The 23880-nt window shown below is 44.7% G+C and overlaps 4 protein-coding genes across 7 annotated transcripts; 1 reads left to right on the top strand and 3 right to left on the bottom strand.

Annotated features, from left to right (window-relative positions):
* Window positions 1–1352: 1352 nt before the first annotated feature.
* Window positions 1353–4351, bottom strand: DNAJC9 (DnaJ heat shock protein family (Hsp40) member C9). Its single transcript, XM_015866189.1, has 5 exons — window positions 4134–4351; window positions 3894–4034; window positions 3535–3789; window positions 2696–2782; window positions 1353–1967 (listed from the first exon to the last, which is right to left on the bottom strand). The coding sequence occupies exons 1-5, from the start codon at window positions 4311–4313 to the stop codon at window positions 1848–1850; spliced, it is 783 nt and encodes a 260-aa protein (XP_015721675.1). The 5' UTR covers window positions 4314–4351; the 3' UTR covers window positions 1353–1847.
* Window positions 4352–4429: 78 nt separating this feature from the next.
* Window positions 4430–7293, bottom strand: TFAM (transcription factor A, mitochondrial). The gene is made up of 7 exons (XM_015866188.1): window positions 7188–7293; window positions 6968–7104; window positions 6808–6878; window positions 6248–6397; window positions 5988–6083; window positions 5276–5332; window positions 4430–5129 (listed from the first exon to the last, which is right to left on the bottom strand). The coding sequence occupies exons 1-7, from the start codon at window positions 7253–7255 to the stop codon at window positions 4914–4916; spliced, it is 795 nt and encodes a 264-aa protein (XP_015721674.1). The 5' UTR covers window positions 7256–7293; the 3' UTR covers window positions 4430–4913.
* A 547-nt stretch (window positions 7294–7840) lies between these two features.
* On the bottom strand, window positions 7841–16250 carry UBE2D1 (ubiquitin conjugating enzyme E2 D1). Of its 4 annotated transcripts, XM_015866192.2 has the most exons (8): window positions 16119–16187; window positions 13216–13279; window positions 13090–13121; window positions 10871–10988; window positions 10608–10685; window positions 10226–10331; window positions 9422–9515; window positions 7841–8604 (listed from the first exon to the last, which is right to left on the bottom strand). In XM_015866192.2, exons 4-8 carry the CDS (start codon window positions 10919–10921, stop codon window positions 8559–8561), a joined length of 375 nt encoding a protein of 124 aa, XP_015721678.1. In that variant the 5' UTR covers window positions 10922–10988; window positions 13090–13121; window positions 13216–13279; window positions 16119–16187; the 3' UTR covers window positions 7841–8558. The 4 variants fall into 4 exon arrangements, with proteins under 4 accessions (XP_015721678.1, XP_015721677.1, XP_015721679.1 ...); XM_015866191.2 differs by lacking the exon at window positions 10871–10988 and having other exon boundaries at window positions 16119–16250; XM_015866193.2 differs by having other exon boundaries at window positions 13090–13279; window positions 16119–16160.
* An 85-nt stretch (window positions 16251–16335) lies between these two features.
* CISD1 (CDGSH iron sulfur domain 1) lies at window positions 16336–23663 on the top strand. Its single transcript, XM_015866195.2, has 3 exons — window positions 16336–16480; window positions 17294–17499; window positions 21184–23663. Exons 1-3 carry the CDS (start codon window positions 16450–16452, stop codon window positions 21271–21273), a joined length of 327 nt encoding a protein of 108 aa, XP_015721681.1. The 5' UTR covers window positions 16336–16449; the 3' UTR covers window positions 21274–23663.
* Window positions 23664–23880: the final 217 nt, after the last annotated feature.

Here is a 23880-nt window from a genome sequence, read left to right as displayed (position 1 = left end):
AAAGCCCTGCTGACAAGTCAGAGCCTAGCATGTATTTCCAGTGCAATGTCACCTGTGGGTTAGGATAGAACAGAAGCCTCTCCTCATCTGCCCTGGGATTCTTGTGAGCTCTTTATTCCTCATCCACAGTGATTATACAAAAGGAGATATATTTACACTTTTCTTACTTAGGATCCTTTTGTTTTGTCTCCAGTCCAGTTTTTTTCCATATACGTGCCTTCCTGAAAACAGTGCCAGACAATTAACAACAGCATTTTAATCTCTATGTGCTTTTCTACTTACTCAGTTCACCTCTGAGATGTGAAGGGCAGAACAGGCTGTGGCTCAAGAGTTAAGTAAGGGAAAGCAACTAAAAACCATCTGAGTGTACAGCTGCAGAGTTTGGAAAGCTTAATGTGGCTGCCTCCCTCGATCCCAAGTGGATTGCTTTGACACATCGCAGCTATGTTTGTTTGCAGGATTTCTTTTGCAAAAGCAGCGTATAAAAAAAGTCACTTTATTTATTTGTACTGCGTTATTTTGTTTAAACAAGTGCCTCTGACTTCCTAGTAGAAATGAGAAACTCATTAAACTTATAACAGAGAAGTGAGAGGAACAACCTCAGAGTAATGCAAAAATGAGTAGGACGCTGCTTGTTTTGAGTAAGCCCACTCATTTTGACCCTCTGACTGCTCCTTTTATGGACAAAAATGAGGTTTTTCCCATGACTTCTTTTGTGCCTATGCAAAAATAGCCGTTGTTTTTTGTCTTGGAAGTCACTTAGGATTCTGGAATAGATATTTCTAATCTTTACTAAAAAAAAAACTTCTCCCCTAAAATGAGCGCTGCAACTACTGCCATATGTTTTAGTTTATCTCTGATATTGCTTACACTAATGCCCACGTGGTTATTAGCAAAAAAATCTAAACACAAAACCAACAATAAAATCTCTAGGCTGGTTATTGCACGGATCTACCACTCCTCCTTGTTTTTAAGCGACCTTGAGGCTATTGCCTAATGTACTGCTGTCCTGTGCTGCCATCTTGCGGGCCCTGCTTAGACTGCACTAAAAGAAACCTGGAGCTGAATGTGACCCGATCACACTTGTTCTGTAGGTGGAATGACCTGGCAGAATTAGATCACATACACCGCCAAACAAAGCCCCCGACCTTGTGAGGGAGACAGGGCAGCCCACAAAGCACAGCTGCCCTGAACAGCTCATTAGTGGGTGAAGCTGCTAACACACCCACAGTAGAGGCGCAAGGGAGAAAACACATTATTAGATTAATAACACTCAGAAGATAATTAGTGGATCAGTGTGTTCTGGGTGATTACTTAACATAGAGGGGGTGGGGGAGTAAAAGAGCACCAAGTTCTGCAAAACCATTTATTAAATCTTCTGTTTTTAAAAGTTTTTATAGAAACAGTGACATCTCTGAAAGACTGGTTAGAAAAGAAAGGCGTGAACAACAAAAGGATAAGGTTTGTAACTCAGAAGCCACAGGAACGAGTGGCAAAGGCTCTGAGAGGTGCGGGATCGCATTGTTTCACCCTTAGCAGTACTGATAGTCCTGAACATGATTCAGCACGAGTTGAACATAGAGGCAGCCATCCCAGGCATCTCAGCGCTTCCTTACTGTAACAAAACTATTAGCCAAGAATTGGTTTGACCTTAACTAAAAAGCAACCAAAGGACTTCAAACAGTAGCGCTAGAACGCTTTGTCTTCCTTGCTCACAATGCATTCTGCATCACAGCAAGTTGATGCACTCACACTCTGAACCAGCAGTCCAGAGAAACTCCGAAACTCTCCCAAATCCACATGTTCCCAACTGCAATGATACCTGACACTTCAGCATACACAGTCCTTTATTTCTTTCCTTTCTTGGCTGCGGTCTTCTTTCCTCCCTTTTTAGCCTGACTCCCATATTTTGCTTCCATCTGGGCCAAAAAGTCATCCATTGCCTTTTTTCGGTCTTTATTTCTGCTCTGGGGGAAGAAAAACAAAATAAGGCAAACCTTTATTACTGCTCGATACAGAACACTCTAATGAAGTTAGAGCTACTTCCAACTCTGGAATATATTCAGTATGGAACACAGGCTATGGAAGGTCGAGTTCTGTCAAGTCAACGCCTACTTTATACTCCAGGCTCTAAACTCCTGTGAAGTATTGAGACAGAGGTAAAGATGAGCATTGAAAACACACAACATATGGCTTTTTTAGACCCAAAAGTAGTACCATCTGAGGAATGATTTCATTTCAACATCCTATTTTAAGCCCACTGGACATTAAGAAAGGCAAGACTGAAAAACAGAACCTAAACAGGGTATTTCCTTCCTCATTGCCCAAAACACAAAGGAGACTAGTGAGACTGATCAAGTTTTATATCCTTGTGGTATCCCTCAAAAAGAAATAAGCATTAACACTCTTTGTCCAACTGCCTCAAACTAGAACAGTTAAGAGATTTTGATTGTATATGAGGTAAAAATGAACATATCATAATAACTCACTTTGTTAAGAAAAGATACAGGTAACAAAATGCATACCATACTCTGAATATTAACTGAAGTACACCATCAGCATTAAGGTCACTCCCCAACATCAGGAAGATTTTGTGTAAGAAGAGCTGCCAAGATGCTACGTGTAAAGATGCTCAGGGATAACACGGTTTTAAGCCAGGAACGCAACTATCTTCAATGGATGCTTAAGGCCTTACTTGAATCAGAGCTTTCAAGTCATCTTCTCCATCACCGAGGCCCAGTTCTTTTCTGCTCTCTTCGGCCTCCTTAGCTTCTTTTTCAGCCTGGAGTAGGAAATCAGCCTTTAGGAAGGTATTTTGCATCTGGATGGCTTAGAAGAGTTACTGAACACTTAACCTCTGCATTGATACATTAAGAACCACAAGAAAAACCAGTTTCCAAGTTTGGCCACAAATGAAATAATCACAGAGAGCCAGTTGGGTAGTGGGGCAGCTCCTCACTGTTGGGCAGCGCTGAACACCATCAGATGTCCATTCCCATCCTTGTTCCCCACACCCACACTTGGTTTTTGCGGTAGTAGCCATTCTATTTTCTATCAGTTGAAGGTTACTGTTATGTACAGGGTACAAAGTATCAAAACTTAAAAAAACAAATTAACCAAAAATTAAGTTGGAGAGAATTTAGCCCGGGCTGTCATTTCACAGCTAAGCAAGCAAATTGTATTTCCCCTCTGTACTCCCAGCTTGTGACTGTAGCTTTGTAACTGAATGAAGGGACATCCTGAGCTGTAATAGTTACTGTGGATAATGCTGAAACAGAAAAAAGAAGGTATAAGCAACAGCCTGATACTACTTGAAACCTCTCAACCATTTGATCAGGATTGGTGCAAGCAATAGTTATGGAGAGGGGAGAGAGGTGGAAAATAAAGGCGATAAAGCATGGAAGTGGAAGGTACTGAGCAGATCTGCAGCCCTAAGGCAAATATACGTCCTATGTGTCTGAATTAGCTTCCACCAAGGGAGGTTAGAAGCTCATTGTGTGCAGTGCTTCCTTTTGGTCCCTGCTTGGTACCCACCCGCCTCTTCCTTGCTGTCTTCTTCTGCTTGGACTCTTTCACAAAAGCTTTGTAGGAAGGGAGTTCTCCTGCATCAATGGCTTTTTCTATGATCTCCCTCACTCTCGGCTCATCCGTGTAGTCCACGCACAGCACCGACTCCATTATCCTGTCCATGTCACCCTCAAAATCCATGTAGGCCGATTTAATATCCGCTAGCTCTTGCTCTGAATCCTTGTAGCTCTTCTCAAAGTCCTGAATATCTTTGATGGTGATCTGAAGCAAAGAGAGCACACAAGCGAGTTATGTGACTTGTTCACAACACAGCAAAAAGCAGATTGTGTGTCATAAAGCAGCACAGAGCAGCACTGAGCTCTCACCTTCTTAAACAGCAGCCTCCAATACTCCTGCCAGTCCCGCTCAGCTCGCAGCGCTTCTCCCTCCTCATCCACCGTGCCCTGCTCGTCGTACACAGCGCGCAGCTCCGCATCGCTCAGCACAGCGTAGGCCTTGCCCAGGATCTGTGGGGACGGTCGGTCACTCGGTCAGTCAGTCAGTCAGGCGGTCAGTCAGTCAGTCAGTCAGTCAGTCATCCAACCGCCCGCCCGCCCCGCACTCACCTGGAAGCGCCTCGTCGCCTCCTCTTTGTTTTCGGGCTCGGCGCGGTCGGGGTGTACGCGGAGCGATGCTCGGTGATAGGCCCGGCGGATCTCCTCGGGCGAGGCCTCCCTGCGCACCCCCAGCGCCCCGTACAGGTCGGCGGCGCCGAACGCGGCCTGGCAGTCCTGCAGCAGCCCCATCCCGCAGCCCGCCAACCGACCCGGCGCATGCGCGAGGCGGGGCGGGCGGTACCCTCCTCTTAAAGGGATACCCAACACTTATGGCCCAGCATAATAAACAGTCCAACGGAGGCTTATTTGTACAAAATTCATATGGGCTTTAATGAAACACCATGGAAGTGGTATACACGCAGTGATACATACAAAAAAAAGACCAAACCACAAGTCGGCACGTCACATTTGAAATGCTTCCCTTGTCTATCACTACCATGGAGGGAATAAAACAGCAGTATCTCAGCTCCTAGTTACAGAAGTGGTAATATAGTAGAATAATCTTGCTTTCATTAAAAAAAAGCCTGTTACAAAAGCTATCTACCATAGTAGGAGAGCTCTGCTGATGTCGGTGAGTGCCACCATTCACAGCTTGATTACCTGATTCTCATTACACAGCTCAGTTTATACACCTGCCATGATTCAATCAGATCCAATTGACACCCCATTCTCTTCCCCCATCACCCTCCTTTCCAATCTCTCCGGCGCCTTGAGGGTTTTGCAGCCTTCAGTCCTCACCCTGACTGCAGCATTAGCACAGCAGGATAAAGACATTACATACAGAACCGTTTATTCTTCAGGCTTTTTCAGCTTCAGTTTGGCCAGGCTTTCATGTAGCTTAGCTTTGGAGCCTCCCCGGGCAGTGTTGGTGTCAGTCTTCTTTTTCGGCCGCTGCTCTCTGGAACGTATCAGGTCTTCGCGTCCAAGCTCAATCATTTTTGCCTCCCACGATTTCATTTCATTCTGATACCGAACCTTATCGTCTTGAGCGAGCTGCAGGTAGGGCTGAAAGAAAGGCTTGTCTTAGGAAAAAGAGTGGGGAGGTATTGGAACAGGGTGCTCAGGAGATGGGGGAGTCACACCCGAGATAAATCTAATAACTTACATGCAAAACTGCTTTTACTGTGCATCATTAGAAGCCGCAGACATACCTGCTTTTGAGAAGCGGATAGATTTTGCCACGTTTCAAATAACTGCTTCAGCTTTGCCTGTGGGATATTGAATATGTCAACGTTATTTGAATGCCAGACATCAGAGAGGGTTACAGTTGAAAGCCAGCTGTAAACCAGTGTAAAAAAGCAAGTCAAGTCACAAAGGCTTATTGCCCCACACTCTTTGACATTGGTAAATAATTGAAGACATGGTCTGACAGCTTGCTGGGCATCATTTTAGATACTTTACAGCTGATACTGGCATAGACACCCTAAACAACACCAACAACACAGACACCAACCCCCCACTTGATCCTAGGAACATTCAGACACTGAAAGATTAGTTCAAAGTATTACTTGGAAAGCAACAGAATCTAAGAGACATCTGAATGTGATGGTTATGATGTTAGGGGGAAGTTCTTCACTAGGAGAGTGGTTAGGCCCTGGAACAGGCTGCCCAGGGAGGTTGTGGATGCCCCGTCCTTGGAGGTGTTCAAGACCAGGTTGGACGGGGCCCTGGGCAACATGATCTAGTAAATGATGTGTATGTTTGGTGGCCCTGCCAGGCAGGGGGTTGGAACTACATGATCCTTGAGGTCCCTTCCAACCCGGGTCATTCTGTGATTCTGTGTGATTCTCACCATATTTTTTAAGACAGCTCTCACAACCACACGTCAATACTACCCAAAGAAACCCTTCCTGACTTGCTTACCGTAGGTGAAAGTCCTTTGCTCTGCTGAAAGTTTTCTGATACAAAAATGTTGAAGCCACTTCGAGGTCTTTTTGGTTTTCCAAGCACAGTCAGTTCCTTTAAAAACAGTACAAGCGATTCAATCCATCCGACACACCTTCACCACAAGCCAAACTTCACATCAGTGCTCATAACTCATACAACAAGTACAGACGGACTGACTCTTACTTCAGCTAAGCCTGATAGCATGGGGTGCTGTGGGTTACCTTGAAAGCACTTACTCTCTTTATCCTGAAGGATCTTCTTTTCGCCAGGCGTTTTCTCCTTTCTTCTTTCAAAGCTGCAGCCTGGGCTGGAGTCAGCTGTGCTTTGTACGCAGCCAATTGCTCTTCGTATTTTCGCCAGTCTGTCTTCCTCGCCTCCTCATAAACCTACAACGTAACCATCAGCCTTAACATCCAGCTAAGCACGGTGCCTTGCATTCTCAAATCCACGCAGTTGAATGTTAGAAGCCGACACTTCTAACCTACCAGTTCAACAACATAACAACCACAAACTAATGTATAATATTAGTTTGCAGCCTGCCACATCAAATTTAGGTCTGCTCAGGCAAAACAGTCACTAATTGGCTACAACTGGCACTTACAGCAACAAACGGCAGCCGTATTTGTGGAGCTGCTTACACCACTATTTGAAACCGCCACCCTTAGCGCAACTTAACTCCCTATAACAACAAACAAGGTCACAGGACAAGGCTGAAAGGCCAGTACTTCCAAAATCCAGGTCTGTGGTAGCAAGAGAAGCAGCCTCAAGTTCTGTCCACACAGCCATGGGCACTCACCTGCTTCTGCGAGGCCGGCAGCTCCCTCCACACACCTGCCAGCTTCTTCACCAGCTCCAAGCTGTTCAGTCCTGCACAACAGACAGCACACAGTGTTTTCAGTCAGTTTTCCTCGAGGAAAACCCAGCCGCTAGTAAAACCCAGCCCCTCGCCGCCCTACCTGGGTTCTGCTGGCGGAACTGCGGCTGCTTGTCCCTCAGGAAGCGGAAATATGCGCTGAGGGGACGCTTCGGGCGCTCGGCCGAGCTCATGGCCCGACAACAGCCCGCCTCCGCCGCGCGTCCAACACCGCAAACCCTGCGGGCAGCACCAACAGTCAGTATCGATATCGATATCGAGGGGAGCCGCATCCCGTCCCGTCCCGTCCCGTTCCTCCTTACCCGAGCAGCCGCCGCGCTCCGTTGGCGAGGCCCGCAGCCCGGCCCAGCAGCGCCAGCGCCGCCGCCATGCCGCAGCCCGCCCGCCGCCGCGGGGAACCACGGGATGGAGGAGGCCGCACCGCCCACAACAGGGGAGGAGCCGCCACACGGGGCCACAAGGTGACCCCAAGGGGCTGGGGAGGATCGGAGACCGGTTGTACGTAAGGTACGAGGCTGGACGGAACCGAGAGCGGAAGAAACGAGCTCTGCCAGCAGGCAATGTGAGCGCAGAGCCCCCTGCAACAAAGCGCTGCTTTCATAGCAACGCGAAACATTCCATCAGTGAGCAGAGCTGCTCCCCATGGAGCTCAGCTCACAGTTCATCGGTACAGCACAGATGTAACGCCAGCAGGATCCTGCAGGCAGAACCAAAGCTCCTACCGTGCCCCCTTCCCTCCTGCCTTGAAGTGGCCACCCAACATTGATTACAGTGAAGCACACTTAGTACATGCATTGAAAAAGGGAAAGAAACAAGCCAACAGCCAGGACAGCTAGTAGAAAATCCATTTTTATTTATATGGAAAAGGCTACATTTAGATTTGTAAAAGGTCTGCGTGTTATGCTGCCCACGTGTCAAAAATCAGTCGTGAAACGCAACAAAAAGGTTACATATCTTTTCTACACAGCAGTGCAATTAGTTCACATTGCAATAAAATTAAGTCAAGTATGCAACAGAATCAAAACCATGTGTCTGTCCGTAATCATACCAAGAATTACAGTGCAAAGAGCATTTTAGGTTTTAAGAAGTCTGCAGTCAGTCTTTAGAACACCCCAGAGCGGGCAGGATATCCCTTCATCACCAGCAGTTGTATGTTGTCAATACCGTGCACGAGAAAGTCAGTCTAGAATGAAATGACTTACACCGTAAATAAAATATATTTAGTCTATACAATTAAAAATACAAATTATAGATGTGAACTAGCAAAAGGAAATCCAAACACACCTATGAAACAGATCGTATATCTTAAAGACACACATACAGTATCATCACTTAAAAACGGCTACTTCTCTCCAGCAAAAATAATTTGGCTGCTTTACAACTGCATTAAGGATCTCGCAGTCTGAAGATGCAGATGTCCAACTCTTAAAAACCATAATAAATGTCTTCTGCAAAGCATACAAAGAGGATAAATACTCTCGTCACAGTCATAAGGTTATTTTTGGAAGTTTTCCCTTGCTCCAGAAACACACTTACATGGGTGGAAAAAGAAAACATTCAAGGGGCTCGATGGGACGTTCCAACAGTCGGCTGTGCTCCGTTTCCTTCTAAGTTTGAAAAAAACACACTAGAATTTACAGTACTCTGTGGTGTATGAAAAAGTCTTCACAAGTTTACATTGCATATTTCTGAGTCCATTCTCTCGCGTGTCTGTTGTATCTGTATGTGCGGAAAGAAGGCATTACAGTGAAGAGCTGTTAGATCTTGATGAAGACGTGCAATAATCAATAGGCTACTTGCATACATTGCAAGAGATCTTCAGTAACTCAGCACTAAAGATAACCCACAGGTACCCAAATGTATTCTACAAGGTAAGAAATATTTGTTGATATCACGGAACTCCCGCAGGCAGGTTATTTCACTCTTTGTAAACTGGACTGGATCTGTTTGTAAAACTTTTGCCTCACAAGGATTATTTTCTCCATAGAACCTTTAGAAACCACACAGTCTAGTCTGCACTATACAGGGCTTGAGCTTCTTGCCACCTGCAATTGCTATGAACTCTTAAGAAATGGATGAATCACTTGACTGGCTATCTACAGATGTCACTACTTCAAGCTGCAGTGCTTGAAGAAGCCACCCTGTGAACACAGGGCTCTGAAACACAACTCCAGGAGTGCCAAAGCCCTGGATTTGCAAGCGACCTTTACATCGGTTATCTGATCTTGTGGGGGTTCAGCCAGGCAGGCAGCCAGATCACAGCACTTCAAAACCCTCCATAGGAGCGTTGCACAAATAGCAAGCCTCAATAACATCATACAACATACAACAGTATGATGGTTTTATGCAAAAAAATATCTAACAGTTGTGTATGCCTACAGATTCCTGCTATTTTACTAATAGATGCTGTCAATATTTCAATAGCCAATACTCTACCATTAGATATCTCTAAAGGGATTTTTCAAGGAAATGGACAGGCTGCTGTAGCCAATCACCATCTGCAAGTACCACACAAATACATCTGTGTTATACTCACTTTTCCTTGTCTGACTTGTAGATCTGTGCAATATCCGGTACTAGAGGATCATCTGGATTAGGATCACAAAGTAAGGAGCATATGGACAATAAAACTAAATAAAAGAGACACCAAATTAAGCAAGTTAGTTCACTTGGTTTCTGCAGTCCTTTATGTAGACCAGTACACAAAATGAAGAAAGGAAGACTGGAAAGGAAATACACAAGTATGAAGCTTTCAGACAGCAGTCCTGCTCAGGAATATAGAATACAGCTCTTAGCAATGACTTAGACAACAGCTGCATCTTAAAGTTCATCTTAGAGGAATGCCAGTCAGAACCATTTATTTCTTGTTAAAATCTGGTGTGATTAAGATCCCTGCCTACGCAAGTACGCTCAAGCAACCAAAAGCCATCTTGAAAACTCCATAAGTAAAGAGGCCCCCCTACATGCCAGTACCCTGTTTTTCCCATTTATGTTCAGATTCCTTTGGTTTTACAGCTTTGTTTACAGATTTCTCCTCAGTTCTGCATGCACAGCCAGCTGTAACAGAGAAGCTGCACTTCAGACTAGTTGTACTCCATCTCCCTACAACTTGCTTTAGAACGTTTCCTTGTTATATATGTAACACATGATACAATGTGACACTCCAAATAGGCTGGGCAAAGATACTGGTTCATAACAAGGATTCCAATAGAACTAGTCCCTTTTGGGACACTCAGGATCAATGAGGTCCCACTGGCCTCGTAGGACAGTGCAGCAATACAAAGGAAAAAACACTAGCGTGTGCAATGCTAAATCTCCATTAGCACATCTGTGAGCTTACCTTTAGATACAGTCAGAGCTGGTGACCACTGCGACCTCAGGATATCAAGACAAATACTCCCATTACTGTTTATGTTTGGATGGTAGATTTTTGTTGTAAAAGCAATCTGGAATGAAACAAAGTAAAAGTTGCAACATCAAATTGTTTACTACACTGACACTCTTCAGTTCGAGTCATATTAGATCTTCCATACCCAACACAATCCATTGTAAAGTCGTGCATTTTATCATTACGATCAGTTTCAGGATTCAGTCCTGTCTGTTCATCCATTGTACATGCACTCTGTCCTTATCTTTCTTACAGAAGCGAGCCCCAAACAGCAAGGACACAGACACAAAGCTCTGATGTAAGAACTGCTTCAGCCTGCAGACCAAGTTCTTACCTTTGGAGGTTTGAAAGGATAGTCCGTTGGAAAGTGTACTGTGAGAAAAAACACTCCCCCTTGATACGCGCTATCAGGCTGGAAAACAAACAGACAAAAAGCTATTAATACATTTCAGCTATTCTGGAGCTTCTCTTCAGATGGCAGAGAACCTCCCAAAGCAATGAGTACAGCAGAAAACCTTCTTTTATCCCCAGTACACAGTCCTGTATACTCTGTACAGTCAGGATCTTCCTCCATCATTAAGCTACAAATATACTCACCTCAAGAAGTGGTTTCTCTTTGCAGATGCAAAGAGTAGGATTTTCCAACATAATTCAGTTGATCATGGTGACATCAGGGAGTTTTAAAACACACAACATCTTTGTGACCTGCACAAATCTGTGAACATGCATTTTGTTAGAGAACATGTGCACAGGTTTACGGCCAGGCTGCACACAGTTAATAGATAGAAATAACTTTGTTGTAGTCATCCTTTGAAGAGATCTTTTCATTCTTATTTTTGTCTAGAAGAGTTGGAAAAAGAAGCCTCAATGCTAAATGACAGAGAGCACTGCTTCAAGTTCAAATTAAGGGAAGAAGAAAACCTGAAAATCTCTCTAATTGCTTGAGAAGCCCAAAACAGCAAGAGAGGAATCCAGCCTCAGCAAAGCTGAGGAAGAACCCTGTGGGTTGTTTGATGGGAGCAAACGCAGGCTTTTTTTTTTTTCCTTTTTAAATATAATGTTCACACCTTAAAAGTCAACAAAAAAAAAAAGCCATTCTAGAGACAAGTAGAAGATAAAAACCCACAAAGACAAAGACTATGACATGTCTCCTTTTGCATTCAAAATGCAGACAGCGTCACAATGTAAGGCAGCCTATATATAGTGCAGTTAAGAAGCCAGTGTTAAGTAACATCAGAAGAGACTGCCGCTGTACCTAAAATTAGGCTTGAAATGGCTGCTTGCATGCATACTAAGTTGATTTGTCAAAGTTAAAATAAGAGAAGATCAGACAAGTTCAGCAACAGAGGTGAAGTGAGGTCACACTGTTTAGTAGGTAAGGTATATAAAATGGTTGATGCCCACAGACAGGAAAAGAGGTTATCCTATTTACCCATGTCACGTGTGAATTCTGAAACTAAGTTTTAGCCCTGTGCTTCTCTCAGCCCCTCAGAAGACATAAAGGACGTTATTGAGACAAAGGATAACGTGCTAATAGTTATGGCTGAAAAAGCCTGGCAAGAGTTGCTCACCCTTATTCTCAACTACAGAAATCTGAGGAACCTTAAGTAAAGACAACATTTTCCACTACAGGATATATGAAGTAAGTTGGGAACTAAAAGAAAATCATAACAATTTAAGTTAGAACTTCAATGCTAGCATTTCCCTTACTTGGGTCATTCAGGACAGACTTACAAATACTGGTGGCAAAGCTTTTTGTAGCCCTATATTCTTGGATATTCTTTGCTGTTCTGCTGTTCACCTTTAAATAGTGCAGAAGGCCAAGAGCACAATGACTGGGTATGTGAAGGAGCACAGCGGTTAAAGAACAAAGGCAGAAGTATTACTACCTATAGAAAAGCTTTTCACGATCACCAGAGCTCCTGCTGTGCCATCACAACAGACTCTAGCCCGCCACTGACAAAACACTCACTGATCTTTCCACTGCTTCAGCACAACTGTGATGGAAATACAGAAATAGTCCCAAATGAGTCACAATTTCACTTTCCTCCACCACTGCATCTCACTGGATTAAGTACTGTCTCAGTTTTCCAGCTCTCTATCAGATCCAAAAGCTTTTTTTCCTCCAGAGTCACTGCATCCAAAGGAAAAACACCAGGAATACCAGCTTCTTGCCGTGCTATTTGTAAGCACCCTTTCTCTCAGGTGGTGTTTTCATTCATTCTTCTTGCTCACACCCTCGCTCATTTTCCTTTAGAACGTTCTGTTCTTAAGCTGTCGCCTCCTCTTGTGTCGTGAATCATAGATTGCATCTTTCAGAGGTTTTCTTCAGATTGAGGACATCTTTCTCACACAGAAACCGCAAGTTCTCTTGGCTTAGAGTTCCCAAAAGCCAGTTTTGCCAGAGCCGCTTCACACCCCCTGCTATATCCTAAAAGCCCCCAATCTTGCACAACACCAATCTTGTTTACAGTTAGCAACTTCAACGTTGCATTACATAACTCTTTCTCCTTTCAGATGGCTGTATCTTTCAGAATTGGAACCATCTTCAAAAAGATCTTTCAACTAATTCGAGCATTGCAGTTGACCGATTAAGCATCCCTAATTTCAGGCAGAAAAAGAAAGACTTTTTTGATCAGTTAAAAGAAGAAATTAGTATTAGACTACCAGAAACAACAGTGTAAGCCCCAAATCATTAGTCAGCACACAGCACAGCTGAATTTGACTGCCATGTTAATAGAAAGCCAAACGACCACTTCCGTAACGTAAACGGCAACAAGTCTAGTTTTTAAGGGGGAATGAGTTATAATACTTACAGGTCCCATAATAGTGGCTTGCCAATGAAACACTGCAAGTCAAAAAGATAAAAGAATGAGAACTTTTGTAAGCTTTTTCTTAACTGACATAAGATGAGCCATGGCAACGTCCCAGGAGGAGCTTACAGTCATCTCCAACAGGTCCAGCAGAACAGTGGGCTGGGGGGTCTCGCTGCAGATCACTCAGTTCCTGTAAGTAACACACAAATATTGGCAATTAAACACACAAGCAGACAGCACACAGCGTCATCACTTCAAAATGAAGACACTAAGGTTTTATTAAGTAGGCCTATAACGTTTTGAAGCTATGTAGTTATGTTACAGCCTCACTAAGTCACTCCTTCAACTATGGGACTGAAAACAAGGGAGTTGTCTGCTATACTCAAACAACTACAGGGTGAATTGCCAGCCCCCAGCTTCACTGCTCTGGGGGAATCCTAAGCTGTATGAGAAGCAGCACCCCGCGTAGGCTCAGCCTAAGCACCAAGAGCAGAATCCTGTACAAGTGCAGCTGCTTTTTGATCTGGATTCAAATTTCATGAAGGAACAGCACAGAGAAGGGTAACCAAGTCACTGCCTGCACAAGAAGTCAACAAGTCTCAAGTTTCCAACGCATCACCAGACTCCATGGGCAGCTCCTGCCACTGTCTGCTCTGACTTGCAACACAAGGTCCAACAAGAGAACACCGAGTTTGCATGAAAAACACAAGATTAAGACAGCAATCTGCACAAGACCGATGGCCAAAAGGGACATCTCAAAACCCAAGAATTCCATCTTAGAGCAATTATATGTGACTCTTGTTGGATGCTTTTATCAAGACCTTCAAGACTAGTTCATTGATTCATACCAACACTTGTACTTCCTAACTGGTAGGAGCTAGGAAGGTGTACATTTCCAACTTGTTTAGGCTAAAGACACTGTCAACCGTCCACAATAAAAGCATGCTTCTAACCACAGCTTGCTAAGACCTAGATCAATCCAATCATGTTATTTTCCAACCATGATGAAGACAAGTCACTCTTCAACCCAATGTTTTAAGTGAAGGTCATGTTCAGACATTAAGAAAGCTTTTATAGCTGTGAAAAACAGTTGGACCAAACTTCCACACCCTAACAGACCCAACTCATGCCAGGCTTTCCTCTCAAGAAATAACATACTGACACCAACATGCTCCAGCACACACCATGCTCTACCCCAATAGGACCATAATCAACTCGGATAGAGAAGACAACTAAGCTGAGGACACTGATAGGACACTAAGTCTTCTAATCCTCTCAAGCACTGAAAGAAATACTGAATTAAATAAAATATTGCACTAAAGAATTGTGAAGCTGGTGAGGACAGCGCAGCTGCTCAAGCTGTTATGTGCCACATTAAACACAGTTAGATATTGTCTCCTCCAAAGCCACTGGAATGAGATTGGATACTTTGACAACAGGGAGATGGATGTTTTAAGCATGGTACCTATGGAAACTCAGTAAGCGGGAGTACTAATAAGAGAGACCTAAAAATATTCCTCATTTTTACTGCTAAGCAAGCCTGCAGGCTATCAGGAGCCAGAAATAGACCATGAGCAGCATCACTAGAAGCTATTTTAATTCTTTAAGATACATGAAACCACATCCAGAGCTTTTCCCCCACACCATTATTTAAAAGCAAGGTTTGGAAGTTTCTCAGCTACACAATGCACTGTACTTCCTACTAAGTGCTCACATCCACCTCTTCTCCTGTATTAACCCAAAGGAAGATGCAGCTCAACAAGAAGCCAAGTTATTTTCAACATGAAGATGTAAGCTGGCACGTCCCACCCATCTATGCATATGAAACACATGCTGAAACAAACAGACATTTAGTTCAACGGCATATCTGAGCATTGGAATGCCTCCATTCTTACTGAGTGGCTGGAGAAAAACAATCAAGCACTATGCTGACAAGATGGAAAACAACAGCTATTATCAAACCAGTCTGCAAATGTGTCAGAGAAGATGCTGCTGGTTTCAAAATCTCTAAGTAAGTAAAATAATTGCTAACATCCAGAATAAACAACACCCACCAAGCAGCGGGTTGTTCTTTCGCTGCCTTCCATTATTCGTGTACAGCTCTCAAGTCCACAGGGTGTCCTTTATGGAGTCCTTCAAAGCAGACCAGTGAAAGAAGGCAGTAATGACACAGATCAGAGCAGCTGGACTGTTTAGGTATCAGTCCTATATGACGTAAGACACTAAGACTCAAGTTCTGCAGTTGTGCTACCTCCATAGATGCCACCATTCTGACACCACAACACCACCAGACCTCCCACTTGCTTTGTCTGTTCATCTTAATGGGACAAAAATAAGGTATTCGGAACAATCCCCCTCTTCCAAATGCAGGACTTGAAGAAAAAGCGAGAAAATCCAAAGCCAAGAAAGCGCAAAGCATCACCATATCGCATAGAGGCACGACAGAGCGTGAGGTGGAGCTTGCTCCGAAAGTAATGCCTCCCGTTTATATCCATGGAAATCACAAGATACAAAAAGCACAACGGTGCTGCTTGATAGAGCAAATCCTCGGCTACAAAACGCTGTTTTCCAACACGGCCACCACCGTTAGCTGTGTATTTCTGGCAGTGATGAAGAGCAGCCTGTGCCAGCAGAGCTGCCCCAACGTCAGCACTGCACAAACACCCCCCGTCCCCTCGGTCTCCTTGGAATAGAGAGGCTGTACATCAGCAGGCATCGATGTACAGCAACGGGTGCCATTTTATCCGCACGGAGGGACTCAGGGATACACCTTTGCTTTGTAAGCCTTACCACGACAGACCCCACGTCGTAATGCCACACTACTGCTGCCATCTGTCGCGACACAACGTGCCGACACACCGACACGAGTCCTACGGCCGCAATATCCCTCCGCACGCTATATTCGCTCCCCTCAGGGCAGGGAGAGCGAGCGACAAACCCGTCCTTCCCCCCCCAACCTGACGGAGACAACAGCACAGCGGCCCTCCCGGCGGCTGCAGCCCCACAGCGGCCCCACAGCCCCCACTCACTTTCTGTATCCGCTTCAGCGCCATGGGAGCGCAGGGAGACGGCAGCGAGGAGCGCGGCGGGGGAGGGCCGGGAGGTGGGGCGGGCGGATAACGGCATCCGCACGCGCCGGCGGAACGGGAAGTAACAGCGAGGGGCGGGGCGGGCGGCGGGCGCTTTGTGTCCGTGTCCGCGGGGCACCGGATGGGCGACGCGGCCACCGCCGCCCCCTCGCGGCCTGGAGGTGCGGCCCTGCGGAGCTCCTCCCCTCGCTGCCTTCACGGCCTTTAGAAGGGGCGGGCTGCGGCGCGTGCGCCCTGCGGAGCTGTGTGTGTCCTCTGCGGAACGGGAGCCATGGGGCTGGGGCAGAATGGCGCCGTGCGGGGTGGGTAGGGCTGTGGGGCTGTGTGGGGCTGAGGGGGAGAGGAGGGAGAGCCGCCCCGCACGGTAAACCCTGCCGGCAAAATGGCGGCGGCGCCCTCAGGGCCTCCGGCTCCGTGGGCCTTTCGCTGCTGGCTGTGAGGGGAGCGGGCCGTGAGGCGCTACATAAAGGGCCGCCGTGTTTAAGGGGGTAGGGATCAACAAGTTCTAAGCCTGAGGGAATTAATGCGGTTCTTGTGAGCTTAGTGAGGGAGGAGCGGCCTGGTCTGCGCTCTGCCTGGGGGGCGTGAAAATACAGGTGGGAGGTAGCGGTGGTTGTAATGGTAATTGTCTTTTATATAGCTGGGACATAACGTGGCTGAATTTGTGCCATTAAGTATAATCCTTCTGGATCCGTGTTCTTTCCTATACCACTACAACAGGCTTTTAATCCAAGTTCCTTGGAATTTCTTACTCTTGTGCTATGTTAATGCATTAAATAATTTCCCCATTGCCAAACATCTCTTTACTTTGGTTACAGCGTGTATTGTATGAAAGAGTTATTCAGTGCCCATGCCCTGGAGGGATCTGTTTGTGTTGCTGATGCTGTGTGTTTGTCTTTAGTGACCTTCCTAAAACTGAAACTCTAAACAGGCTTTTTTTGCTTGTAGTTTAATGTGCTGAGCGATATTGTTCTGAAATGCTGTGTTTGACCTGCAGAACAGAAAGATCTCTTGGATTGTTAGAGGTGTTGTCTTGAGTGCGGAGTCACTGCTGGGATTGGTTTGATTACGATATTGTGGTCAATAAACTGAGGTTTCTTTCCCTCTTGTTGTAGTTGAATGGATTGCTGCGGTCTCTTTAGCTGCTGGAGCAGCTGCCATTGGGTATCTAGCATACAGAAAATTTCTCTCTAAAGACAAATGCTGCAAGGCAATGGTGAATCTCCATATCCAGAAGGATAACCCCAAGGTAGTCCATGCGTTTGATATGGAAGATCTGGGAGACAAGGCCGTGTACTGCCGTTGTTGGAGATCTAAGAAGGTAAGAGAGCCGTGCACATCAACAGCATTGGAGAACTTATTCATTTTGCAATAAAACCATCTTAGTGCTTCATTTAGCAGAAACCAGCTTCTTTTCACTTCAGCTATTCTGCAGTGAGATGTAGCAGTATTTCAGTCCTTAAAGCTATGTAGGTTTATGCAGAGTGAAACCTTCGGATCAGCACTGATAGCTAAAACAATGTTCCTGTGGCTGTGAAGAAGCAGTTTCACTTGAGAGTCCAGCTGCTCTACAGACAAATATCAGGTTCCATTTTGCCACTGTGGTTGATCCAAAATGATTGGTCTGTTGATAGATGAAGGAGAGCCCAGGAACCACGGTCTTGAGAGGACCTTCAGTACCTTTTACTGGGGGAAGCTGGAAGCTTACTGTGTCATTTAGAAGATTCCTTGCTGCTAATTTGTGTGGGTAAAAGCAAAGCATTAACAGGTTTTTTTGTATACCAGAGCTGGTGTCAAATAGTCACTTGACATGCTTGAGCTCACTGCTAAATCACGTGGACAGGGAGAATACAAAATTGGTTTGAGTGGAGTGTTGCTTGTGCATGTGGTAATGGTGCTGTCCTGCTTTTATTGTAGCAGTATTGCTGTGTACCATAGAGAACTGCCTTTTGCCACACAAAGGAGTACAGCAGCAGATTTGTTTCCAGTGGTGATGGAGGTCATCTAAGTCACGGAAGAATCTAAGCAGATGGACTTAAAGCATTTGTCTTTGCAACCCACGGTTTTGGGGGTAGCCCTACAGAAAAGCCATTGAAACTATGAGTTTCAATGAGAAATTAAGGGTCCGACCTCGATATGGGTTTGTCCAGCTTGTTTGCATGTGAACGTGCCTCGGTTGCTTCGCTTTAGTGTTAAGTGTGATATCTGACCTTTCAGAAACACTGTTATGATCAGCTTTAAGTCTAACCTTTCACGCCATTGAGAGCTACTTAATACATGTGTAGTGCTAGTTCTGGGTTCTGTAATGAGAGAAGGCAGAGAGAGTAGTCTGTTTACAACTGGCATGCATTTAAAAGCTGTTTTTAAGTTGAGGTGCTAATGTGTGGGTTAAATCTCAACTGAGAGCTAGAATTGGAAGCTGCTCTAAGTGCCACAGCTTCAGAACAGAGAAGGGTGGAGGAAAAAAGCTGCATTAATATTTGCAGTTGGTGGTAGTATCTGAACGGGAGTTTAATCCAGGTTAAAATACCGTAGGCACCTTCTTCAGTACTTGTGACAAAATAAATGTCACTTGACCCTTGGTATTTATACTTAATTGCCTCCTCTGTAGAAAATAGAAGGGATGTCTGGATGTAGGGTTTGCACTGCAGCTCTTGCTGTTATTCCAGCTATTGTTTGATACTATCTTTTTGGAGTGAAATCAGAATCTGATCAAGTGTCTTTTGCCATGTATTGAGGGGTGTTGTTGTTAGCATGTAATCTCATGCTAAAAGGAAGTAGATGAGGGATATCATATAAGGAGCCTGTTCTTAGAATGTGTGTTATTTGACTGTGTAAGTTTGTCTCAGCAGACTGAGCCTGATCGGAGGCACGAGGCTGTTAATGGAACCTGTAACATTATGCACAGCATCTGTTCTGTGTTGTTTTTTTTAAGCTTTTGATCGAGAAGGGGGGTGGGGGGGCGTCTTAATTGGTTTATTTGTAATTATCTTCAATCTGTGTGTCTTCCAGAGCAGTGTTAGTCCCCAGGCTGCAGGCTGAGTACTGCTGCAGAGCATCAGAAGAAGCAAACTTGTTTGGTGTCAAGGGAAATAAACTGAGCTGTCCAGACCACTGGGCAATTCCCTCAGGGCTTGAGCTTTGACCGCCGTTGCTAGCCTGCTGTGTCTTAAACAAGGATAAACATGCTGTGTCAGGCCCAGCTGCAGACTTGAAGGTGACCAAGTAGATGCCCTAAATAAAAAAGCAGCGTTTTTTGTGTTGTATGTGGCTTGCTTTTTTGTGCCTGGTGTTCCATCCTCTGGGAGCTGGTGGTTTAGACACCAGCCGACCCAGAGGATGCAAAGCTGTCCGAGTTGGTAGCTGTTAAAGACACCTCGATGCAAGCTAATGACTATGAATTCCACTTTTTTGTCACCTGCAAATTTCAAGTGATGTTGCTGCAGCTGGACTGCGGGCCTGCCTTCTTGGGCCATGTGAGATGTGCCTACTGTAAGCTGGGTAGGTGCTTCTGCAAAGGCAGATAGACTGTGGTGGTGTATGGAGAAACAGCTGGCCCAGGAACATCTGGGTGAGAAGCTGATGAGTATCCTACATATTAGGGTTTAATTTCTGCCAAGTGCCTGTCTGTACCTACTCACTGAGTCACTAATCACTGATTTGACAGTGAAGTTCCTGTGTGAATCAGCTTACGTGCCTGTTCTCCAAAATCTGGGGGTTCTTAATTTAGAAAATTCACCTGCCATTTATAGCATGGGTTTTGACATTTTGTAACTGTGGAAAAACAAAACTCTCACCACTCCCTCTGCTTCCACCCTACCCTGCAGGCATATGCCTTTATTTTTAGTACTCAGAACTGTTCTTTCTCACTAGTATGTTGTCTTCAGGATATTCCTTTCTTGCGATGCTTGGAAATCTTTTCTAGCTAAGCATGGGTGACTGGGCATTAATCTTAATCAAGGGCTATGACTGGTCAGTGAATAGTGGAACCACCAGAATGTCAGAGTTGATTTGGTGGTGACTGTGAGGGAATATTGATGCTCTAAGGGCACAATCTGAGTAATAGCCAACTTAGATTCCGACTATTCCAGAGCGAACAAAATAGAAAGTGAATACAAATACTGGTGTGATACATGCGACTGTCTCTAGAGCTTCCTCTGCAAAAAGGGCACAGAGCCCTGAAAACACATCCTTGAGAAGTGGTAGGCTCTGATCTAACTCTTTGCTTCACAGAATGTCCTTTGGCTCCTGCATATGAAAAGAGCTGTCTGGGAGCAGAATAGATTTGAGCAGTCCAGGACCTGGGCAGTTACAGCTGGTTAAAGGAGTCCCTCTGGGTCTTGCTCTGACCGGGTTGTTCCAGTTTTGTTGATGGAACAAACATTTCTTTGAATTACTTCCTTAATATTACCCTTACAAGACCCCGATGAATAACTGTCAGCAGGAAGTGTGTTTTATTTCCATTGTCAGGTCAGAATCCTGATGTAGAATCCAGCTTTTGCAAATGGACTTGAGTATTGGTGAGATAAGCTGGCTATGTCAGATGACATATGTCAGGCCTGCTACTCTAGCTGTCTGGCGGTGGGACTTATCTGTCAGCGTCTCTCTTAAGTAAGAGATTAGCTAGGAAAGCTGTACTTTCACTTGTTACACGCTAAGAGAAACTGGAGCGTGGGGAAAAAGCTTAGGATCTAATTGTGTTACATTTCCTCAGCTCACTTGACTTCTGTAACTGCACTCAGTTCTGGCTGTGGCTCAGGAAGATGGAGTGTTGAGAGCAAGAAACTCTGGATAGTCCAAGCTGACCTTCAGCTGTAACCTGCATTTTTACCATGCTGACCTGAGGCTGGAACACCAAATGTGGTGGAGTCGAGTGGCTTTGTTTTTTAACAAGCTTCTTGTGGATTTAGTAAGATGTTCCATTGAACTTGGAGTGTCGGTTGTTAATTCTGACTGTGAGTGTTCTTGATATGTGCTTAATCTGTGTTTATTCTTTCTTTTTCAGTTCCCGCTGTGTGATGGCTCTCACACACAGCACAACGACGAAACTGGTGACAACGTTGGGCCTCTGATCATCAAGAGGAAGGAGGCGTAGAGTGGACAGTAGAAGTTGCGCAATGAATGTCTGACATATCCTCTGCTCGCTTGTAATTGGGGGAAAAACCACAAATTCATTGTCGTGTCACTGAAGAATTTCCAGTGTAGTTTATACATCAGGCTTGTTTATTTTTTCTGGGGCTTGTCTTGTTTTAATCACTACAGTGCATAATTTACTAAATAGTCATAGTTGGGATTTTTTGTCCTGTGATGTGTGTGTACCCTCTTGTTGAGTATGAAGCTAAACTGACGCACAGAATGTATGAGGCTGTTCAGGAAAAGACACATTCAGCAGGTGGTTCTGAGAGGTTTGAAAGTTGTCTGTCTGGATAGGGTTCCACTTAGAAAGCAGTGGTGAGAAGGAAATCATGGTGCCAGAATGGAGCTTAACTTGTAATTATGCTTCATTTTCTGCAGATGTCACGTTTGGCTTGTTACATGGCTGTCTGGTGTGGGCTCTGTCAAAGAACGTGTTTAAAACTGCTGATTATGAACAGACAATGTGAAATGCTTAGAGCATAATGGGGCTAAAGGGCAACTTTGCCTTTGATTTTACAGCAGTGTTGAAACTTGACCCTACTACAATGCGGTAGCATGAATGTACTACCAGAACTGCAGGCCTGTATTGAGAGCAGGATTAGGAAGATGATCTGTGAGAGCTTTCTCAATAAACAAGTGGAAGGATGTGAAGTGCTCAGAGTGATGGCTGAGGGGTTGCAGGGTTGTTTTTACTGCTAGAAACACTTAGTTTCCTTTGCAATCTCTGACAGTGGAGCAAACTTCCCCAGACCGCAGGACAGGGAGGCTGTGCTGATTTATTTCAGAAGCTGAAAGAAAAAGTAAAACCCCACCGTCGTCTTCATTGGTCTGGCTGGTTCCAGAAGATGCTTCCTGCTGTTGCAGAGGGGGCAGGCACGCCTTTCCTTATTAAGTGGCCTTAGGCTCTACGTGTCTTAAATAGCTCCTGCCTTCCTGGGCTCACTGCTAATGTGGATCAGCTAATTTTACCAAAAGAACAAACTTGGACAGGCTTTGGTGACAGGTAGAAACGTGGACAAAAGGAAAGATGAGACAAAGGAGGACTCATGTCCTCTTTTTGTATGGTACCTGTCTGCCTTATCTAACACAGTTGCATAAATGGCCACAAGTCTCCTTAATTAGCTTTTGATTTATCAACTGTATATAGTATAAATGACTATAAAGCAAAACCCAAAGAGTGTGATGGCAGAAGGCAGTTTTGTATTAAACCTGGTCCCACTAGCATATGTGCAGCTTGTCAAGAGAATTTCTGAGGCTGAGGTCTTAGTTGGCAGAGCAGGTAGGCAACACAGACCTAAAGGCAGGAGGGTTTGCAGGTAGAGTATTTGAGTGGGGTCAACTGCTGTCTGTGACAGACCTCTACTTGTAAGAGGTTGCAATTGAATATATTTAGTCTCATCTTTCTCTTCCCATCTTGACTGTAAAGCTACCTGTTGTTGGTTTTGTTTAGTTTTTTTTTATGTGCCTGAGTACTGATGGATATGGAAAATGGTTTTAATCTTAAATTATCAAATATATTTGTTTTATCCGAAAACAAGTTCTCTCTGTATTACTAGAATGTGGCACTGGATATTTCTGTGTTTTTTTTCATATAGATGCAATTGAGCTCACTTTGATCTCAAGGTTGTCATGTTTGAATTCTCATAGGTGTGCTGTTTGTTCCGAGGAAGAATTGCGCTGTAAGTAGAGCTGTAATCCAGTGCTGCTGTAACCATAAACCTGTGTCTGGGTTGGGTTTTCCTTCTGAGACTTTCTGTTAGCAGCGGAGTCGGGCTGCTTTGGAAGCAATGCAACTTCACTGAAAACTGCGTTTGTGTTTAAGAGACAAAGTCCTGACATCTCAGATGAATCTTCTCAGTCATAAGACTGTTTCCTGCAGTAGGACAGGGAAATGCTTTGTGGTGCTTGAGCATCAGGGAGGGGGTCTCCATGAGAAGCTCTTCTTCCTGGGAGCAGAAGCAGAATCTTTGCTGATTTACATCCTGGCGGGTTCGTTTGGGAGAAGCGTCACACTGAGAAACGTTGCCATTAAATGTTCATGGTTTATTTCTGTGCACGTACAGTTTTCTGTACCTAAAATTTCCACTACATTTATATGTGAGCTATTAGAACACAATAATGAAAAGAGATGCCTGAAGTGAAGTAAATAAAATTGCCAGTCATCTCGAAGAGCACCACAAAGCACTGCTCTGTTGTTTTGCCTCCATAGCAGGGTAGGTTATAGTCTCACGCTAGTCTGAGTGCCTGGCTGATCCAGTGTTCTCTGCAATCTTTTCAGTGCTTTCCACCAAACAATCTCAAAGATATTATTGGTTTCACCTTTGCTAAGATTAAACCATCCAGAAATGATTCTGCAAATGCGTGTCTTTACATCACACAGAAACTCTTACTTGAAAATACAGTAACTGTCTTTCACAGTTCAAAATAGCTGAGGATTTCTGTTCAAGAGTAAGAGCATATTTCTACTCCACATCATTATTTTCCAGCATATCTTTTAGAAAGGTGAACAAATTCAAGTATTGATTTTGCAGCAGTCAGTTCTGCCTTATCACAATAGTGTGAGTGC

Source organism: Coturnix japonica, chromosome 6, assembly GCF_001577835.2.
Source record: "Coturnix japonica isolate 7356 chromosome 6, Coturnix japonica 2.1, whole genome shotgun sequence".
NCBI lineage: Eukaryota > Metazoa > Chordata > Aves > Galliformes > Phasianidae > Coturnix > Coturnix japonica.
Note: the sequence above shows the minus strand (reverse complement) of the source record. Positions and strands in the feature narration are given on the sequence as shown.

Bases quoted from the DNA above. Each gene is read 5' to 3' on its own strand.
- DNAJC9 (XM_015866189.1), bottom strand. From the start codon at position 4,313: ATGGGGCTGCTGCAGGACTGCCAGGCCGCGTTCGGCGCCGCCGACCTG. The intron at 4,035-4,133 runs GTGAGTGCGGGG...CCGTCCCCACAG, and splicing joins AGGCGACGAGGCGCTTCCAG to ATCCTGGGCAAGGCCTACGC. The intron at 3,790-3,893 runs GTGAGAGCTCAG...TCTTTGCTTCAG, and splicing joins GGAGGCTGCTGTTTAAGAAG to ATCACCATCAAAGATATTCA.
- TFAM (XM_015866188.1), bottom strand. From the start codon at position 7,255: ATGGCGGCGGCGCTGGCGCTGCTGGGCCGGGCTGCGGGCCTCGCCAAC. The intron at 6,398-6,807 runs GTGAGTGCCCAT...GTTACGTTGTAG, and splicing joins TGCCGGCCTCGCAGAAGCAG to GTTTATGAGGAGGCGAGGAA. The intron at 5,333-5,987 runs GTAAGCAAGTCA...AATATCCCACAG, and splicing joins GCAAAGGACTTTCACCTACG to GCAAAGCTGAAGCAGTTATT.
- UBE2D1 (XM_015866190.2), bottom strand. From the start codon at position 15,176: ATGGAAGGCAGCGAAAGAACAACCCGCTGCTTG. The intron at 13,122-13,215 runs GTAAGCTCCTCC...TTTGACTTGCAG, and splicing joins TGGACCTGTTGGAGATGACT to TGTTTCATTGGCAAGCCACT. The intron at 8,605-9,421 runs GTGAGTATAACA...CCGCACATACAG, and splicing joins TACAAGTCAGACAAGGAAAA to ATACAACAGACACGCGAGAG.
- CISD1 (XM_015866195.2), top strand. From the start codon at position 16,450: ATGGGGCTGGGGCAGAATGGCGCCGTGCGGG. The intron at 16,481-17,293 runs GTGGGTAGGGCT...CTCTTGTTGTAG, and splicing joins GCAGAATGGCGCCGTGCGGG to TTGAATGGATTGCTGCGGTC. The intron at 17,500-21,183 runs GTAAGAGAGCCG...TTTCTTTTTCAG, and splicing joins GTTGTTGGAGATCTAAGAAG to TTCCCGCTGTGTGATGGCTC.